Genomic DNA, 19,898 nt, shown 5'->3' with positions numbered 1-19,898 from the left:
CACCACTATCATTACCCACTGTCTTCTCATTGAGGTCCTAATGCCTTTCTATTGTGATCTCTCTGATCCCCTCTTCTCTGCCTCTCTACTCACAATCTTTCCCTCACTTCTCTCACTCTTTCCTTCTCTCTTTGCTCTCAATTTTTAGTTTTCAAGCGCTCGTGAACCAACTTTCGATCGTCTAGATAATTCGCTGTGCGAAGTTAATTAGTCCTTAATCAACAGTACCTGTGCATTCGATCTTATTATTACTTGACGACACTTCCGTGCACTTACAGATTTGCCATACATCAAGTTTTTGGCGTCATTGTCGGGGACTATTTCGATTAACATTAGTTGATTAGCATGAGTTACTCAAGATTTGTTAATAAATTTTTTATTTACTTGTTTGTGTTTATTTTTGCATTTTTATTTCTGGCAATTTAAATTATGCATTTCAATTTTTCTAACAATTGTGTTTTTCTAAGATTTAATGAGCACTAACCTATCGAGCAGGCCTTTAGGAGAATTTTTCGCACCCATTTTTACTAGATTCAGACCTCCCATTGTGCAATCCCAAATTGAAGCAGACAACTTTCAACTTGACTTAGAATTAATTTTCATAATACAAGGTCATAAATTTTGAGGAGAAAATTCAAAAAACCCTTATGAACACCTGGAGATATTTCTTAGATATTGTGATATGGTGAATTATGAGGGAGTCTCTGCTGATGCTGTTTAGTTGATTGCATTTCCTTTCAACATCAAAGATAGAGCAAAAACTTGGTTTTATTCTCTCCCTCCGCAAAGCATAACAAGTTAGGAACAATTAGAGTAGCGATTCCAAAATCATTTTTTCCCTCCAAGAATAACAGTATATATGAGGAATTGCATCATAAATTTTACTTAGAACGATGGAGAATCATTATTTGAAGTATGGAATAGATTCAAAAATTATTAAGACAGTGTCCTCACCATGGGTTGAAAAGATGGTTCACAGTGCACATATTCTACATAGGGATTTTTTTTCGAATAAGAGATTTTTAAATTCAGCTGTAGGAGGTTCCTTGATGAACAAAAGTTTAGAAGAAGTTTATATATTAATTAATCTAGTGACAACGAACCTTCAGGGATGGTCAAGTGAAAACTTAATAACATCTCCCTCGAGAATTCCAAAAGTGCAAGCCATAAATGCAAGTGTATCAGTTGAACAAGATACAATACAACTTTCCAAGAGACTTGAAAATCACAAAACACGGAATGAGGAGTCGAAAGGAAAAGAGAAGTCCGGTACAAATTGTAATGCTTTCAAGTTGAGAAGTGGCAAGAATCTTAAAGAATTTCTGAAAGATTTGTATAGAAATGAGGGGGAGAACAAATGGAAATGACAAAAACTCAATTTCAACACTCCATAAAATGTTTATAGGTCACAGGTACCCTTCCCTCAACGGTAGGCCACACCAACACTGGACAAGAAATTTGGATCTCCGCTACTTAGTAAAAAGATGACTGTGGATAGGAATCATAAATCCACTCTAATGTTGCAACAAGATACTTTTGTACCACAAATCCCTTTCCCACAAAATTTTTTAGGCAATTATAAGAGAAGACAAATTGAGCAGATTCTGTGATGATAATTTAGTTGCATGCAAATTGGTTGGATTAAATCAAGATGATGAATTTTCAGATGATGATGAATCATCCAGTTGCAGCTTTATTGGACTATTTAATGATAAAGATTTTTTTGATGAGGATGATCAATTTGAAATTTCTTATGGAATTGTTGATTGGAGGTGATGAAATTGATCTTAGTGAATTATCTAACATTGTATGCGATGAAGTTAAGGTTTTGGAAAGAAGTGTAGGGAACTGTATTATCTCATGAATCACTTCCTATGTTCCCACAACCACTCGATATTATGGAAATTGCAGAAAATGATCAAGTTGTGTATATAAATATAGAGACTCATGCAGAGATAGAAGAGCCCCAAGAATCACCACTTTTAGTTGCATTACCACTTGAGTCAGAGCCAGAACCATCATTTGATCTAGAAGAAGCATCATCCACTTGTTTAGTACTTTCAGGTACTCCCAAACAATGTAAGGTCAACATTTCTTGTGATCTTTTAGAAAACTTCATAAAGGTACCTATAATTGATCTTGTTGGATGTGACTCAATTTCTGATGCATACTTCTTCAAATTCAATATGATTCTAGTTCTATCTTATATAATATGCTTGTGGGGGTATTTTTTTCCTATGGGTGTGTAGGTTTTCACAAGACCAGGATTTGGAAGCTCACACTAAACTGTCTCCGACCACCGGAAAGAATTCGCAAGGAGATGAAGATGGAGAGAGTGGTGCTACACTATAATGATCAGATGATGACAGTCGACCATTAGAAGGAAAGTCCGAAAGTATTCTACTTCGGTCATAACCCGATTTAGATGAACTAAATAAAGAGTCGAACTAATGACCTAAAACAAACGCTTTTTAGGAGACACCCTAAGTTTTTTTTTGTTCTCATTTCTCTTTACATAACTCAAACCCTCTACTTAGCTTTTCTTGTCTATTACAGAGGATTCAAAGATTGAGAGAAGTGTGACCACTAGGAGGGGTTAATTACTTAGGCGTTTGACATGCATCACTTGATAACCTCTCTAAACTTTCCTCCATAATACATTTTGCAATTATTGAAGACATTGAAAAGTTTAGGTCGAGGGGATTTGTACATACTTTGGATTGTTAGTTAGTTTTGTTATGTCTCTCGTTGCATGATAAAATCTTCTTTTAGCTAGCATCATATCATGTTTAGCTCTTGTGGACGTTTCGGATTCGAATAGAAGCACCTATGCATGCTTTGTCCATTAGGCAATATTTTGACGTGTTTAGTATTAGTGTTATCATGTGGATGCATTCTCTCATTTTTAGTGATTCATATTTTCCTATCTAGTAGTAAAATTTTGTAGAAGCGATGTTGAGTTGAATTGTTTTGTTTCACCATCTGCCTACTTGATAGTTTGACCATTTCACTTCACTTTTGATTTGTTTTCGAAAGGTTGATTTAGTACAACAGTCATAATTTATTTTGTTGGACTAGTACCATAGTGAGCATAGGTGACCCTTTCACAATATTTTAGTTACTGGATCATGCTCAGTTTTTTGAAAGCCCATTTGGAAAAAATCGAAATCCCAAGTGAAAAAAAGGAACGTTTGAGATACAATAAAAAATGACAAGGAAAAAAAAATGAAAATGAAAGAAAATGAATAGTGGAAATAAAGGGATAAAAAAATAGTTGTTATGGGTGGAAATGATAAGATGCCCTTTAAGACCGAGTTAGGTTATTGGGGAAATATCTATCCATTTCTCTCAATAGACTTTGTGTTAGGAAGAGGGGACGAACCACACGTATGCCAAGTAAGTGCTTAACGCTGGAAACTATGGGAACACCATGGAATGATGACTTAACTTAGGGAGGAACTTCAAACCTTAGGAACAAATTATGCACTGTGCACCTAAGCTAGCTCGTTAGGTTTGGTGAAAGTAATTGAATACCTTCGTTTAAAGATGATACTAGTTGATAGGATTAGATGAACTTATTGAAATTTAGGAGATATGAACTCACATGCATTCTTGATATTGATGTTTACTTGAGGACAAACAAGGGTTCGGTATGGGGAAATTAAGTGTGAAGTATAAAGGGTTGTCATCATGTTTTCGCACTACATTCGACCCACTTTTGTATGCATAATTTGATATAACTTGGTTTTATGCTACATTCTCATATTTTATTGTTCCTAGATATTGCTCTTGTGTATTTTGGATGACAGGAGCAAAAATTGGAGCGAAATGGGGAGCAAAAAGACCAAGCCAAAAGCCCTGCCCTGCCACGGGCTATCATGGCCAGCGCCATGACCCATGGAAAGCTCTACCGCCATGCCACAGCTTGCCCGTGGCTAGCGCCACAGGTCGTGGCTCGACTGCCACGCCATGGGTCATGACTGCTAGATCTGAGCTTTCTCGCTCAACACGGCCGCTCGTGCCCAGCGGCATGGGTCGTGCCACTCAACCGACCTTAATGCCTATAAAAGGGGATTCGATCAGATCGGTTAGGAAGCTTGGACCAGAGGACTTCATCCCCCTCCTTCGGAGAGGGTTTCCCCTCTTGAGAAACCCTAGAGGCATCATCTTCATCCACTCCGATGATTCGTCCATCTCTAATGCAAGGGAATCTTCTCCCTAAGCATTTTTTATCTCTATTCTCTATTTTGATTTGTGTGAATATTTTCATTAGTGTCTTTGGATTATAATTCTTTCGTTGTGGAGTAGCTCTCATGATTCTAAGATGTAGGGAGTAACTCTTTTGTTATGTGAACTTTTTTTCAGGTAATCTATATGTTTGTATGTTTCTTGTTCAATAAAATGTATGTTTATAGTCCAAATCTACTGTATTAACACAATCTCGATGTCAAAGCACGAGATTTGTATCCCGCGAGGGATTGGGGATGAATCGAAAGAAGAACTTGACCCTCCGACCCGTAGAAAACTGAGTTGCGGAGAGTCGGATACAAAAGTGCAACCCGATTTACCGCGAGAAACCCTAGGCGATCATAGAACTTAATGGATCATACCTAATATGTTAGACGATTAGGGTTGATACGTCGTTGTAGAAGTAAAAAATTCACATCGGATACCATAGGATGGTCTACCTACATAAATACACATTGAGGATAGGAAACCAAACATAGATTAGGTGTTTACAATCATTTAAATGAAACCGAAGTTCTAAAATTGCCTTCACCACTACCTTCTCTAAGTGATCTCACTGTCATTTCCTATGATAACCCTCTGCGCTCTCTCTCTCTCTCTGATCACCACTATCGTCACCCACTGCATTCTCACTGAGATCCTACTATCTTTCTATTGTGATCTCTCTAATCCCCTCTTCTATGCCTCTCTACTCACACTCTTTCCCTCACTCCTCTCGCTCTTTCCTTCTGTCTCTGCTCTCAATTTCTAGTTTTCAAGGGCTTGTGAACCAACCTTCGATTGTCTAGATAATTCACGAAGTTAACTAGTTCTTAATCAACAGCCCCTGTAGATTCGATCTTATTATTACTTGACGACACTTCCATGCACTTGCGGATTTGCCACACATCACTCACGACCAAAGCATACCTTCTTCGCCACCACAAACGCCTCCCGTAAGTTACTCATCCCTCGCATGCACCTATACCATCAACTCGCTCTGTGTCATCATTCATACTTCACCTATGTAGTGAGCCTCCATGGGCTATTGTCAACGCTGACCTCAATACTTCTCGTCTTACAGTCCCTTGGATGTTTCATTTTATCCTTCTCAAATCTCTACTTTTCTCAAACCACCAAGTTGCCAACTTGGACACGCCAAATCATGCTCCAAAGCTGCTCCAACACCATTTCAATGCTTTCATCCTATGGTCCCTAAGTTGCTTCATGCAACCTTCTCTGATATCCATGAATCTTCAAGCACTGAATGTGTCACCTAAGTCGCACTAAGTCATGATCTATACATCACTCGACGCCATTGAGTGATAAGCTCTTCGAGCTATGTGTGTCCTACAAAACTCTATACAATTCAAATACACATGCAAGGTCTAACTTCAATACTTTGTACAAATATCAAAACTCAAGGTGGAGCATGACCACTTGGAGCAAGATCATACCAATATACATATTATGTGTTCCAAAATTTTTCTTTATTTCCTGAACAAATAAATAAATAATTTAAATTTAAAATTTAATTTTGGGGATCCATTTTTACATAATTCGAGTCAAAACCTCAAGGTTAGGGGTATAATTGGAGTTAATTGAGAGGAGATTAAATTCAAAGCTTTTGAACTCAAATTGGGTTTGATTCATACCCAAAATGTTCATTTGTAGTGAAAGAGTTAAATTGTGTTTGGTTTAGTTGTGATCAATGGACTCCCTACATAAGAGAGTTGGATCCTCACCATTCTCTCCATATAAGCTTATTGATGACCTGATTTAATTGATAAGGACTGGAGTTTTGATAAGTTGTTGGAAATACTCTACCACTTAGGGCAGCATCGCACCAATATTCATGTTACGTGTTCCAACATTTTTCTTTATTTCCTAAACTAATAAATAACTAATTTGAATTTAAAATTTAATTTTGGAAATTTATTTTAAAAGAATTCAAGTTGAAACCTTAAGACTAGGGGGTAATTAGAGTTAATCAAGAGAAGATTACATTTTAAGTTGTTTCAACTCAAATTAGGTTTGATTCATAGCCAAATCGATCACTTTTGTGGTGAAAGAGTTAAAATGTGTTTGGTTTAGTTGTGACCAATGGATTCCTTATATAAGAGAGTTGGATCTGCCCCTTTCTCTCCTTATAGCCCTAGTCGATGTCGACTCCTCCCCCTCTCTCTATTTGGCATTGCACCCTATCTTCCTCTCTCTTAGTGTCCTCTTCCCTAAGCGATTCACCACCCTTCCTCGAGAAAGTTCTTAGTGCCCTTCCAATTAGCCATATTGGTTACAACATGTCCAAACCAAGCAAGTGCTGCCAAGGGCCACATCCTTACTCTCTCGAGCAAGTAGTGTAAAAGTTGTTGCTCTTCATTGTTGAGAAAACCATGTTGAGGCTACTACCTTTATTAAGCTATCATGTGCAATGTCCAAAGATGTGAGATAACCCACTTCGTCTAGAGTGAGTCTTTGCATGAACTCATGATATTGATCCTAACTACATTGAATATATCAAGACCTAACAAGAGGAATTGTGAGGGTGTACCCCCACATGTTTATGGTTGAATCTTAATTCAACTATAAAGTCTATTCTCCTTTTAATAAGACTTTGTATTGGTTTAGAATTACAATTTTAGTTATTTTAAAGCATATGAGAGTTTATAAGCTTATTGATGATCTAATTTGATTGATAAGACTTGGAGTTTTGATCAATTGTTGGAAATATTCCTTCTTGATTGTTGGGGCATTAGTGAGTTAATTTAATAAGATACTCGGTTAAATTGTTTTATATTACATGTTGTGTGATTGAGTTAGTGATGCAATCTAGAGTTAACATCGAGGTGGATAAAATATTTATTTGGAGTGCGAGACATAAAATTTGAGGTTCTTCGAGGTGGGTACCTTCCTACTTGTTTCCTTTGAGATACCTTCTGTATATTATTATTAATGGAGAAGTTTTGATAAATATATATTGATCATTGAGTTTGACGAACTAATGACTAAATGAAGTTTAATGAGCATATCTAACGTAAATTGAATATTTAGCTATGAGATACATGGCTTACACAATAAAAGGAACTATTGTGTTTTCTTATGAGTAGAAAAACATGTAAAGCTCTATTAGAATATTTTGATTTGCCATTTGTTGATGTTATGCTCTTTTTTTTTCTTTTGATGAAGGTAAATATATATCATGCTTTAAAACTGATGCAGTAAGTCCTTTTGATTTGGCTGATTGTCTTTTGGCATTCAATAGAAGACCGATCTGTTCTTTTGATTTGGCATTAGTTTAATGATGGCATCAGTTTTATGCTAGCATCAGTTTTTTTTTAATGCCAAAAGACAATCAGCCAGTAAATAAACTGATGCAGTAAAACTAAAGGACTTACATCTCAAAGAGTTTGCTTGGAGTCCACCAATGCCCAGAGTTGAATATGAGTACATCTGAATCAACCCACTTCCCACTTACTTCATCCATCTTGTCCAGCTTAAGTGATGTTCGAACTCGTTTTGGACTATGTCTTGGCGGTGATCCTTGTTGTACAAGAAACACAGAACGGAAGAACTCTATGCTTAGATTGAAAGTTCGGAAATGAACACCTAAATAGGGGGTTGTCTTTGATATTTGGTTTCCATTGACTTCATAAACACTACTGGGATCCTGCACTCCAGTCAAAAGCATGCATACAAGTGACTCCCACTGTGTTCGGCTCATGGAATCCCCCACAAAGATGACCTTTTTCCCTCTAAGCATTTCAAGGGCATAATGGGCATTGAATTTGGGTACATCACATTGCCTTGGTTTCCACCTCCACTTTAGATAGTCCATATCCCTTCTCCCATTTGCCAAACAATTGAATCCCCTTTCAGCAAAGGGACACTCCGAGCTATTATACAGAGGATATGAGTTATCTGGAACCCAACTACCATCTAAGGCATCGCATGCATCAGTATCCCCAATATATCCAGCAATCAATCTCCCACTTCCCGAGTATCGGAATAGATAGAGATGCACAATACAACCGAAAACCAAAACGAAGGAAGCAAGACAGAAGGCCGCCGCAAGATCAGCAAAGGAAGGTCTGCGTACCAGCCACAATTTTCGATGAACAGAAACCCTAGGATTGCGGAAAGTGGTAGGAGCTAATCGAGCCGCAACGCTCCTGCTGAACAGACCGCTCGCCATCTCATGCGCCAGTATACAGATCGAAGAATCCAACCATCCAACCAATAATCATCGTAAGACGAAGATAAAAAACGAAGCCTTCAGTCCACCCAAGATGAGAAGCATATCAACCAAATTGCTAGTTCCCGATATCAGACTTACAATAGGAGAAAAAACAACATTTTTATTTTCCAAAGAAAAGCTTTTACCAAGATCTCAGTCTAACAGAATTCCAAAATTCCGACCAAAATCCAGAATCCAACCTAAAATTTCAGTAGAAGAACGGGATCCAAATGGAAATGGGCATGAAATGAAAAATGATTCACCTTCCGATGTATGCTCGCCAAGCTCGCACCTTTGATTGAATGAATAAACTCCAAATCCAACTTGAGATCTCGCTTCCGAGCGTGTTTCTGCAGGGAGAAATGGAGAGAAAAAAGTGGAGGATGTGGCATAAAGGTCGCGATCGGTAGGTGGCTTGGTGGGGGTAGTTGGAGTTTGGAGAAGTGGCGAGAAAAATTAAATCGTTGCCGGCAGGGGGTATATTCATAATTTCGGATGTTCCAGTGGCGAGAAAATTAAATAGTTGCCGGCAGGGGTATATTCGTAATTTAGGATCTTCAATGTTTTTTGTTTCTCCTTCTTTTATTTAAACATTTAACTATGACAATTAATATACGCAAAACTACACTTGGATAATATTTTTTCTTTAAAAAAGAATTATAAATCCGTAATGTTAATTAAAAAAAAACTGGATGTCCATCAACCCTAACTCCCAGATTCGATTCAACATTAATATTTTTTGAAAAAAAAATCTAGTAAATTAAGTCATAGCAAAAGTGTGCTGACACAAATTCTATTATTATTATTATTATTATTATTATTATTATAAAATTTACCATTTTTTTAATTTATTCTAGTAGTTAGTTGTTGGTAGAAAATTTTTATAACTCTAGAATTAATTAATTCAAAAAAATTATATATTATTATTATTATTATTATTATTATTATTATTATTATTATTATTATTATTATTATTATGCATGAGTAAGCACATCAAAGACCTAGTAGATTCACTTATTTTTATGTTATATCCAATCTAATTCCGCCTCAAACTATGTTACATAGGACTCTAAGCTCTAAATTGGTTGTCTAATATGGCTTTTAAAAAAATTGATTTTAGCATTTTACTCTCCATTCCACTGCCATTACTACTCAAATCACTTTTATCAATTCACACATTATATTCCCATAATATCCAAACATAGTCCACGCATAAAGCATGTGTTCATCTAAACCACTGAGTATTGAAATACAAGAAGGTTTTATATACTTGCTTCTATTTTTTTTTCCTCAATCGATTGTTGAGTCTACCCCACATGCTCAAACCTAAATTCTAAAACAGTGTGATCGTTGAGTCTACCCCACATACTCAAACCTAAATTCTAAAACATCACAATGTGTAGGATCATGAGAATCAATGGAGGGGAATAAATATCGATCACGTCACTTTTTTTTTCATTCTTTCTTCAAAATTAATAGCAGTGGAATATAAAACAATAAAGCAACAATACAAAAGATATGAGAATTACTTAGTTCCTAAACCCCCCCCCCCTATGGTTAGTATATCAAGGCCTATGTACAGGAGGGGTTTGTCCATTAGCTTTATCTCCTTTTCAAAACTTTTTCGGAGACTGAGAAACCCCTTATATGTTTTCCAACAATCACAATAATGATAAATATAAAACACAAATAGAAAGTACTACAAACAATGTTAGTGTTGAGTGTATAACATTTAATCCAAAGTTTTGATATATGATTAAGTTTAAAGTTAACTTAATTGTGATCTAACCAGTTTGTATCAAGTTTGCAAGTGTAGGTTACTTAATAGATATTAAAACCTGGTTATAAATCAAGCAGTGATTAAGTTCTAGTGGAACTAGGCATCTGAAGTCTTAATTGGAAGTTAAACATAAGCTAAGTTTTGGTTGGAGACCAAGCAACAAATTCATAATTGGAGTTAGGTGAAAAAAGTCCAAGTAATTAAGGTTTAACGAACAAATATCTAACTAGAGTTAGATGAATCAAGTCCAAGTGATTAAGGCTTGGTAGACAAATTCCTAGATGGAGACTAGGTAAATCAAATATAATTGATTAAGACTTGGCAAATAAATTTTGAACTAGAGGCTAGGTGAATCAAGTCCAAGTGATTAAAGTTTGACAAATAAAGTACTAGTTGGGTGCTAGATGGATCAAATCTAGGTGAAGTCAACTAAGAGCTAAAGCTTAGCAAATAAGTCCAAGTGGAAGTAGTTGGGAGCTATGACTTAGTAACCAGTCTAAATAAGTTAGTTGGAAGTTGAACGTCTAGACCCAATGTAAGTATGAGTAACTTTACATTCTATATCCCACTCATTACTTGTAACCATTGCAGGGAAGCATGTTCAACAATTCCAGGCAACCAGAAGGGAGTTTGAGGGTGACTAGTTGATGATAACTCTCGACGAAGGCATTTCAAGGGGTCTAAGCAACTATATTGGGTCCAGGTGATCGGAGTGACTATAGCAGCTTTCAGGCGACTAGGAGATGACGTTATTAGCAATCGGAGTGGGTCGGGTCAAGATAAGGTTTGACCCATATTCGGGCGACCACAGGGTGTCCAATCTGTTGGAGAGCTTCGTTAACATTATCAAACAGATAAAAGTTGTAGCCACTTCAGCACTAATATAGGTGATTGAAAAGGTTCTAAGCAACTGGAGGAGTCCTATATAAGGAGTTTTGAAACGGAGCTTGAAAATCACTCATCTATACAGAATTCACTCTTATTATCATGCTCTAAGTGCTTCTTCACCTTCTATGCTACGACATGCTACAACGTGAGCTTCATTTTTTATCGGCAACATCTTGAGTGCATTTTCATTTTTATCGTGTTATCTCATTTTATTATTGTGCTTAATTTTTATATTATTTTTTGTAAGATTTCTCCATCTAGGTGAAATTTAGAAATAAGAATCATATTATTATTGTTGTTGCATGTGTCTACTTCTGATTTAATTGATCAACTACTTTCATTCTTAACTGTTAACTAAATTTATTACATGTTTATATTACCTTATCTTATTTGATTGAATCAATCTAAGTAATCTTTATTATTTGTCTTGCTACTCTAATTGATTCAACTATTTTATTTACTATCTACTTATTTTTAAATTTGTAACGCTATTCACCGCTACTCTAGCGTCGAATTCAATCCTACAATTTGGTATCAAAGCGGGTTGAGCTGATATTATGCTATAAAATCCTGGTTAGGTGCATGTTTAGGCTAGGTAAGGAGTACCCTACCTAGTGTATCTAGTCAAGTGGAACTAGAAGAAACTAACTCATCTTACTCTAAACTAATTAGATCAAAGCATTGTATTAAAGTTAATCTAGCTCCAATTTCTTAAAAAGATTTTATCTTAGGAAGTGGTCATTGTTATGATACTCAAGAAAACTTATGTGTCTCACCATAACATGGAAGCTAATTTCAAAAACTCTTGCTCAATTAGCCCAAAGTAAAACCTAAATCTAACAAAGGGCAAACTTTGTACTTTTAGTCAGGAATAAATAATTAAATTGATTAATAATCCAAACCTAGTTCAAACCCTAATTATAACCATACTAGATCCAAACCAAACTCATGTCCTTTCCTAGACCTTAATACAACTTAAATAAATATTTTCTTTGAGAAATGTCTTTGTCGGAAGGATTTAGTACAATCCACCCTCCTCTTTTCAATGACAAAAGTTTTTCCAATTAAAGGAGAAAGATAGAAGACTTTCTTAAAGCTAACTCAAAATGTTGGAAAAGTATCTAAAATGGAACTAACTTGCAAAGAGACAAAATGTGACCTATGTAGGTTCAAACTATAAACAAGCAACATGAAGCAAGTAGTTCAATCAAATGCAAAAGTTACTACCATCATTCTTTATGCTCTAACTCCAGCCCAACTTGAAAAAGTCAACTCATTTAAAGATGTAAATGAGCTTTGGGAAAAGCTAAGTGTAGAAAATAAAGAAGCTAAATCAGAACAAATAAATTGCACAGCTCATATGGATGAATCAAATTTCAAGGACTCAACCAATGAAGCTCAACCCGAGTTAATATCTGAACCCGAACTAGAACTCAAGCCAAAAGTCAGAATCGGGACAAGGCAAGTTAAAGGTAATTAAGTCAGGTATCATCCCTTTAAATTTGAATTTATTTATTGAGAAAAATTTGTATGTTGAAAATAAAATGTCTTTTAACTGAGTACATTGAAGAACCAAACTTGTCCATTTTAGGAGTTGAGAAAAATAACATATACATACTTATGATGTTGATTAAGTGTGTAGGTAGCACAACCATAAAGTCCTAGTGATATTAGGCAAGGAAAAAGTTCGAGTGGATACTAGGCAAAAGAAAAGCTCTAGTAGGTCAACTAGACCAGATACTAAGTAGAAGACTTAGTAGATCGAGTGCACTAGGCAGATAGTCTAGATGAGTTTGGAGGACCCGATGCTTTGTAGGTCGATGGGTCTTGAGGACTGGACATCGAGAGGAAGCCATAAGGGTCAGAGGATCGGATGCTGAGTAGAAGTCTAAATAGGTCTAGAGGACCAAATGTTTGGCAAGTCAAGTAACTTCTCCTAAGAGGACTAGGTGAGCATGCATTTCTTTTAAGGGAATAGTATGGGTCGGTCCAACCTAAGGTTTCATGGAAAATCCAAAAGTCAAGATCGGACAACCCCAAAACTATCAAATTGTTTTATATTTGCTTTGATACTTGTTGTGTTAACTCGATGATGTAGAAATATAAAGTTAGAAGCTGGCCAAAAAAGGCCTCCAGTCATCCAGAGTGGATCAAGATGTTGTCAAAACCATAAGTGCACAGATAAGTAATTAAGTAATAAAATATTAAATTCATAAGGATTGTTGATTAAGCATTAGCCAAGTTCATAAAGCAAGTTATCTAGACGATCAAAAGTTGTATTAGTCACGAACATAAGAGAGAGAGAAAGAGAAAGAGAAAGAGAAAGAGAGAGAGAGTGAGTGAGCAAGAGAGAGAGAGAGCGAGTGAGCAAAGAGAGGGAGAGAGAGCAAGTGAGGAAAAAAGTTGACTTTGGGGGAGATTCTAGGGGTTCAGTTTCATTATGATACTAGTTAATATCCCAATGCATTATTCATCTTCTTACCTCTATGCTTATATTCTTATAGGAATCCTAAACAAATTACTGGCATAGATCCATTAAGGTTATACCAGGGTGTTTATACTAATTTTTAATGCCATTAAGTAAATAAATAACTTTAGAAAGTCTGCTTAAAGGGATACCTTATATCACTAAGGGATCCCTTATGGCTCAGCCATAGGATCTATCATGTACGCCATGCTATGTACTCGTCTTGATGTTTCGTATGCTTTGAGCATGACAAGCAGATACCAGTCAGATCCAGGTGAAAGTCACTGGATAGTAGTCAAGAATATTCTTAAGTACTTGAGAAGGACTAAAGAATATTTCTTGATATATGGAGGCGATGATGAGCTAGCTGTAAAGGGTTACAGTGATGTCAGCTTCCAAACTGACCAGGATGATTATAGATCACAGTCTGGGTTCGTGTTTTGCATAAATGGTGGTGCTGTGAGCTGGAAGAGTTCGAAGCAGGGCACAGTTGCTGATTCTACAACAGAGGCCGAGTATATTGCTGCATCAGAAGCAGCAAAGGAGGCAGTTTGGATCCGCAAGTTCATTACTGAGCTTGAGGTGGTTCCTAGCATAACCGATCCGATAGAGTTCTATTGTGACAACAATGGAGTAATTGCACAGGCTAAGGAACCTCGCTCACACCAGCGGACCAAACACATACTATGGCGCTTCCATCTCATTCGAGAGATCATCGATAGAGGAGATGTGAAGATTTGCAGAATACCCATAGAGGCTAACGTCCTGATCCCTTTACCAAGACTTTGACACAGAGAAAGCATAATGGTCACACTAGGTCATTGGGCCATAGAGCCTACACTGATTGGCACTAGTGCTAGTGGGAGATTATTAGTTAGAGCCCTAGAGTCAATCATATGATAAATTATTGTATGGACTCATTGTATCATATTCCTATGTATATAAAGACATTTCTTTTTGGTTATTATACTTACTTGTATTAGTGTCAGATAACTAAGTATAATAATATCCTTGAGTAGAACGTTCTTATCTATATCAATCGATTGGTTGAATCGATAGTAAGATGATATAGAGAACACTACTCTTAATCATTTCTAGTCAAGTATTAACATTCAGGGATAATATTAATGCGACGAGACTAGCATGTAGGTCAACTCGATGACTTAATCTCACAAATCATGGATATAGAGATATCAAGTTGATATATGGGTATGTATTAGAGAATATATACTGAATGACTCGCCATGAGAAAGTATTATGGATCGTTATATGAGTGTCATATACTTTCTCATGTGGCTATTAGTATGACTATTAGTCCTTGGACCTGAATTTACCATGGTTCCCTACATAAGGAGTTGCATACTTTGGCTTCGTCAAACGTCACCCGTAACTGGGTGGACTATAAAGACGATTACTGGGTATGTAATAAATTATGCGGAGGGATGTGAGTGATGTAGATGAGATCTATCCCTCCTATATAATGGGAGTGACATCATTATTCTTGATAGAGTGAGACCACTAAGTGCATGATCATGCCCAAATCAGTCAATATGAGATATTGAGCTCATTTGATTATAGTGAGTCTACTTGGAGTTCAAGATTTAGATTGATCAAAGGATGACATCGTCTATGCCTCAAATTGATCAACCTAGATGTCAAGGATAGAAGGACATTGTCATATATTGTGAAGAGTCACAATTAGTAGTCACAAGGTGATGTTGGATCTCAACATTCTTGTAACTTGGGTAGTAATGATGTGTTACTAGATACCGCTCATTACTTATGTTTCTAAATGAGTTTAGGAGCATTGCCAATGTTACAAGAACCTATAGGGTCACACACAAAGGGCAATTAGATGGAGATTAGGTTCATATGATGAACTAAGAGGATTAGGTTCATGTGATGAACCAAATTGGATTAAGAGTAATCCAAATTAAACTAATTAAGTTGGACTCAATTTAGTTCATGTGTTCAATGAGTCTAATTTGGACTTGGATTCATTGAATCAATTTAATTCAATGAATAGAGATTCATTAAATTAAAATTGACTTGAACCAATGATTAGATTTGATCAACCATGGGAGAGAAGTGATCAAGTTCGACTTGACTTGAGAGGGAAGATGAAAGGTCAAGTTTGACTTGACCATTGCCACCTCATTTGTGAGTTGGCATTAGGTGGGCCAATGATGATGTTCCACATCATCAAGGTTGGTTTATGTGTGTGCCACCTCATGAGGGAAATCAAGAGTTGTGACTCTTGGAATTCCATGGAGTTTAAAACTTCTCATGAAGTGGCCGGCCACCATTCAAGTGTTGTGAGTTTCATTTTGTTTTGTAACTCCATCTTCTTCCTCATCTCATCTTCTTCTCTCCCTCTCCTCCACCTTGGCCGAAACCTTCAAGGGTGCTAGCACACTCTAAGGTTTCTTCTCCACCTTTTGTTCGTGTGGATACACATAGAGGGGTGTTCACTTGACACCCTTGAGATCCGGCGAACCTTGGACGAGCGGGATAAGCGAAGGGCTTCGCATCAAAGGTATAAACTCTTAAACATGTAGATCTAAAGTAAATCTAGGATTAGAAAACTTGTACATGTAAAATTTTAATATTTGCACGGATCCGGTAGCATGGGATTTCGGGGTTTCCGCAACGCAAAAGCGGTTTTTGTGACTCGAAAATCCCAACAGTGGTATCAGAACCACGTGCGAACATGTACTTATTTTTATTTTAATTTTTATGAAAAATTAAAGTTCTGTAAGTTTCTGTGATTTTGTTAATTTTATGGTTTTTAAGAGTATTTTTCTCGTAGAAGCGAAGCAACAAGTGTTTGAACACTTGTAGGCTTCGACTACTGAGAAACCCCTTCCGTAACTATAAGGTCTCGCCCAAAATATTTTGGGACAGCGGCTAAAGGCACTGTAAGATCATCGTGGGATACTCGTGAGATTCATTTCGTGAGAAGGGGTGCTGCCCCTAACCCCGCAAGGGGCATTATCCTGCGATCGCACCCGAAAATCGCTAAACGGGACCGCCGGGAAGTTGCGACTCATAAAATCGTAAAAACAGTAATAAAATTACAGAAATTTATATAAAATACATAATTTAGAATTATGTATGTATTTATGATAGTCATGACCCAAAAACCCCAATTGGATTGGATATATGTGTTGTAATTCATAATATAACCTGCGTGCCATTTTTGTGTGATTGTGCGTGTTGTATATTTGATACGCGACCTGCGCGTCGTGCCTATCTATTTTATTTCCTGTTGTAAAATAATTTAGACTCGAATGTAACTCGAGTTTCATCTTTGTAATGTACAAAATGGAGCTGTGGAAGGTCCACTCGAGGAGGAGTTACGAGGAGGGTGCGAGCAACACATGGCGGTCAAAGGGAGGAGCTTGGAGAAGCTGTTGACCCTAGGTTGACCATCCGATCTTCTCATTAGCTTGAGAAGATCGTAGTAGGGACATGACAATTAATTTAATTAATTGCTTGTGTGTGTATGTGATGCATGCTAGAGTAGAGTAATTAATTAGTGCTTTAACGATTAGATTAGATCTAAATCGCGTATATGATGCACCACGATTAGATTAGATCTAAATCGAGTATATGATACACATCAATGATTAGATTAGATCTAAATCGCGTCAACTCAAAATGCCTACCATGCCATGATACCCATCACTACCTCGATCACATGTTGTTGTTGAATCTGCCAAAGCAGAGCAACGCATATTATCTTGGTAGGGTGCGGAGGGACAATCTTGGTTCCGCCTATCAACGCATAGATGAGTACAAACTCAATTAGATTGAGTAAAACTAGTTAAACTCAATTGGATCGGGTTTAACTATATACATTTTCCAATTGTTGGTAGATAGGTCAAAATCACATTTATATTAACTCTTGGGTGATTTAGTCAAAGCTAACTCAAGTTTTAATATACATACGGATCTTGATCCTATAAACAAGAGTTGCATAGAGATGTAATTGGTAATTAGTTACCTACCGATCATACTAATTCTTGGGCAATTTAGCCAAAGCTAACTCAAGGCGTAGTATGATGTGGATCTTGTCCCGCAAGAATTATAGCTAGTTGGTTAGAATCTAGTAGGTGTGGTTTGACCACATCCATGACTTGTTTCTACAAAAGTTCTATAATTCAGTGGGAGCATCATTTAGTTAAAGGCCTAATTAAATGATTAGTGGAATATGATTATTTATTTTCTACATTTTCTGTTGTAGATTGTCATGTCGTCAAACACGAACACCTTCTTCCTACGTTCTGTCCTTGATAAGGACAAGCTCAATGGAGCTAACTTCCTAGACTGGTACAGGAACCTGAGAATTGTTCTCACACAGGAACGAAAACTGTACGTCCTGGAGAAGCCCATTCCCAAGGCACCTCTTGCCACTGCCACGCGAGCTGACCGTGATGCTTATAAGAAGCATCAAGATGACGCATTAGATGTGTCATGTCTCATGCTCGCGACCATGAACTCTGAGCTTCAGAAGCAACATGAGTTGATGGGTGCTTATGATATGGTTGAACATCTTCGTCAACTATATCAAGGACAAGCTAGGCACGAGAGATTCGAGATCTCTAAGGCACTGTTTCAGTGCAAGATGCAAGACGGGACTCCCGTAGGTCCATATGTACTCAAGATGATTGGGTACATAGAAAACCTATAGAGGTTGAGATTTCCCCTTGGCCAAGAGCTGGCCACTGACTTGATCTTGCAATCCTTGCCGGAGAGCTACAGTCAATTTGTCATGAACTACAACATGAATGAAATTGCCAAGCCACTGCCCGAGCTGCTAAGCATGTTGAGAACTGCTGAGCTAAACCTTAAGAAGGTAAAGCCCAACTCCATTTTGATGGTGCAAAAGGGCAAAGGCAAGGGCAAGCCTAAAGGTAAGGGAATGTCCCAAGCCAAGAGCAAAGGCAAGGCACTGAAACCCAAAGGAGGGGTCGCCAAGGATGCTACCTGCTTCCACTGCGGTCAGACCGGACACTAGAAGAGGAACTGCAAAGTTTACCTGGAAGATCTTAAGAAGAAGAGAAGTGAGACTTCCACTTCAGGTATATATGTTATAGAAGTTAATCTCTCTATTTCTTCATCATGGGTATTAGATACCGGATGTGCTTCTCACATTTGTACTAATGTGCAGGCGTTGAGAAATAGCAGGACATTGACGAAGGGTGAGGTGGACCTACGAGTAGGCAATGGAGCACGGGTTACTGCTGTTGCTGTAGGGACTTACTATCTATCTCTGCCCTCTGGGCTTATACTAGAACTAGATGAATGTTGTTATGTGCCTGCTCTTACTAAGAACATAATTTCAATTTCTTGTTTGGACAAGAAAGATTTTTTCATTTATAATAAAGAACAAATGTTGTTCAGTTTATTTAAATGATATGTTCTATTGTAGTGCACATCTGATGAACAGACTCTACATTCTAGACTTGGAGAACCTCATCTATAACATAAATACTAAAATGTTCAAATCAAATGAAATGAACCAAACCTATCTCTGGCATTGTCGCTTAAGTCATATAAATGACAAACGCTTATCCTAGCTCCATAAAGATGGTTTGCTGGACTCATTTGATTTTGAATCATATGAGACATGTGAGTCATGCCTACTAGGCAAGATGACCAAGACTCCCTTTAGTGGACACAGCGAAAGAGTGACTGACTTGTTAGGACTTATACATAGTGATGCATGTGGCCCTTTCAATGTCGTTGCCAGAGGTGGTTATAGGTACTTCATTACCTTTACTGATGACTTCAGTAGATATGGTTATGTGTATTTGATGCCACATAAGTCAGAATCCTTTGAAAAGTTCAAAGCATTCAAGAATGAAGTACAAAACTAGCTTGGCAAGAGTATTAAGATACTTCAATCAGATCGAGGTGGTGAATACCTTAGCCATGAGTTTCATGACTATCTAGCTAAGTGTGGGATTCTATCCCAACTCGCTCCTCCAGGAACACTACAGTGGAATGGTGTATCCTAAAGGAAGAATCGTACCCTATTAGATATGGTACGGTCTATGATGAGTCACACAGATCTTCCTATATCTCTTTGGGGCTATGCTCTGGATACAGCAGCCTTCATACTCAACCGTGTTCCATCCAAGGCTGTGATAAAGACACCATATAGGATATGGACTGGGAGAGATGCCCAGGTGTCTTTTATGAGGATTTGGAGTTATGAGGCTTACGTTCGACGTTAAGTCTCATACAAACTGAGATCCAAATCCGATAAGTGCTATTTTATAGGATATTCCAAGGAA

The 19,898-nt window shown here is 37.3% G+C and overlaps 1 protein-coding gene across 8 annotated transcripts in view; it reads right to left on the bottom strand.

Moving 5' to 3' along the window:
- The window catches only part of LOC122034197 (protein trichome berefringence-like 7), a 61,155-nt gene extending 52,260 nt beyond the window's left edge, over positions 1 to 8,895 (bottom strand). The window contains exons 1-2 of one of the 8 annotated variants that reach the window (XM_042593337.1): positions 8,725 to 8,895; positions 7,623 to 8,555 (exon numbers count right to left, since the gene is read on the bottom strand). In XM_042593337.1, the coding sequence (XP_042449271.1) occupies positions 7,623 to 8,419 (797 nt within the window). In that variant the 5' untranslated portion in view covers positions 8,420 to 8,555; positions 8,725 to 8,895. Of the gene's footprint in view, positions 1 to 7,622; positions 8,689 to 8,724 lie in introns of those variants that run through there. The other 7 variants (XM_042593330.1, XM_042593333.1, XM_042593334.1 and 4 more) reach the window with 7 other exon arrangements.
- Positions 8,896 to 19,898: the final 11,003 nt, after the last annotated feature.

Source organism: Zingiber officinale, chromosome 11B (genome assembly GCF_018446385.1).
Source record: "Zingiber officinale cultivar Zhangliang chromosome 11B, Zo_v1.1, whole genome shotgun sequence".
In the NCBI taxonomy this organism is placed as follows: Eukaryota; Viridiplantae; Streptophyta; class Magnoliopsida; order Zingiberales; family Zingiberaceae; genus Zingiber; species Zingiber officinale.
Note: the sequence above shows the minus strand (reverse complement) of the source record. Positions and strands in the feature narration are given on the sequence as shown.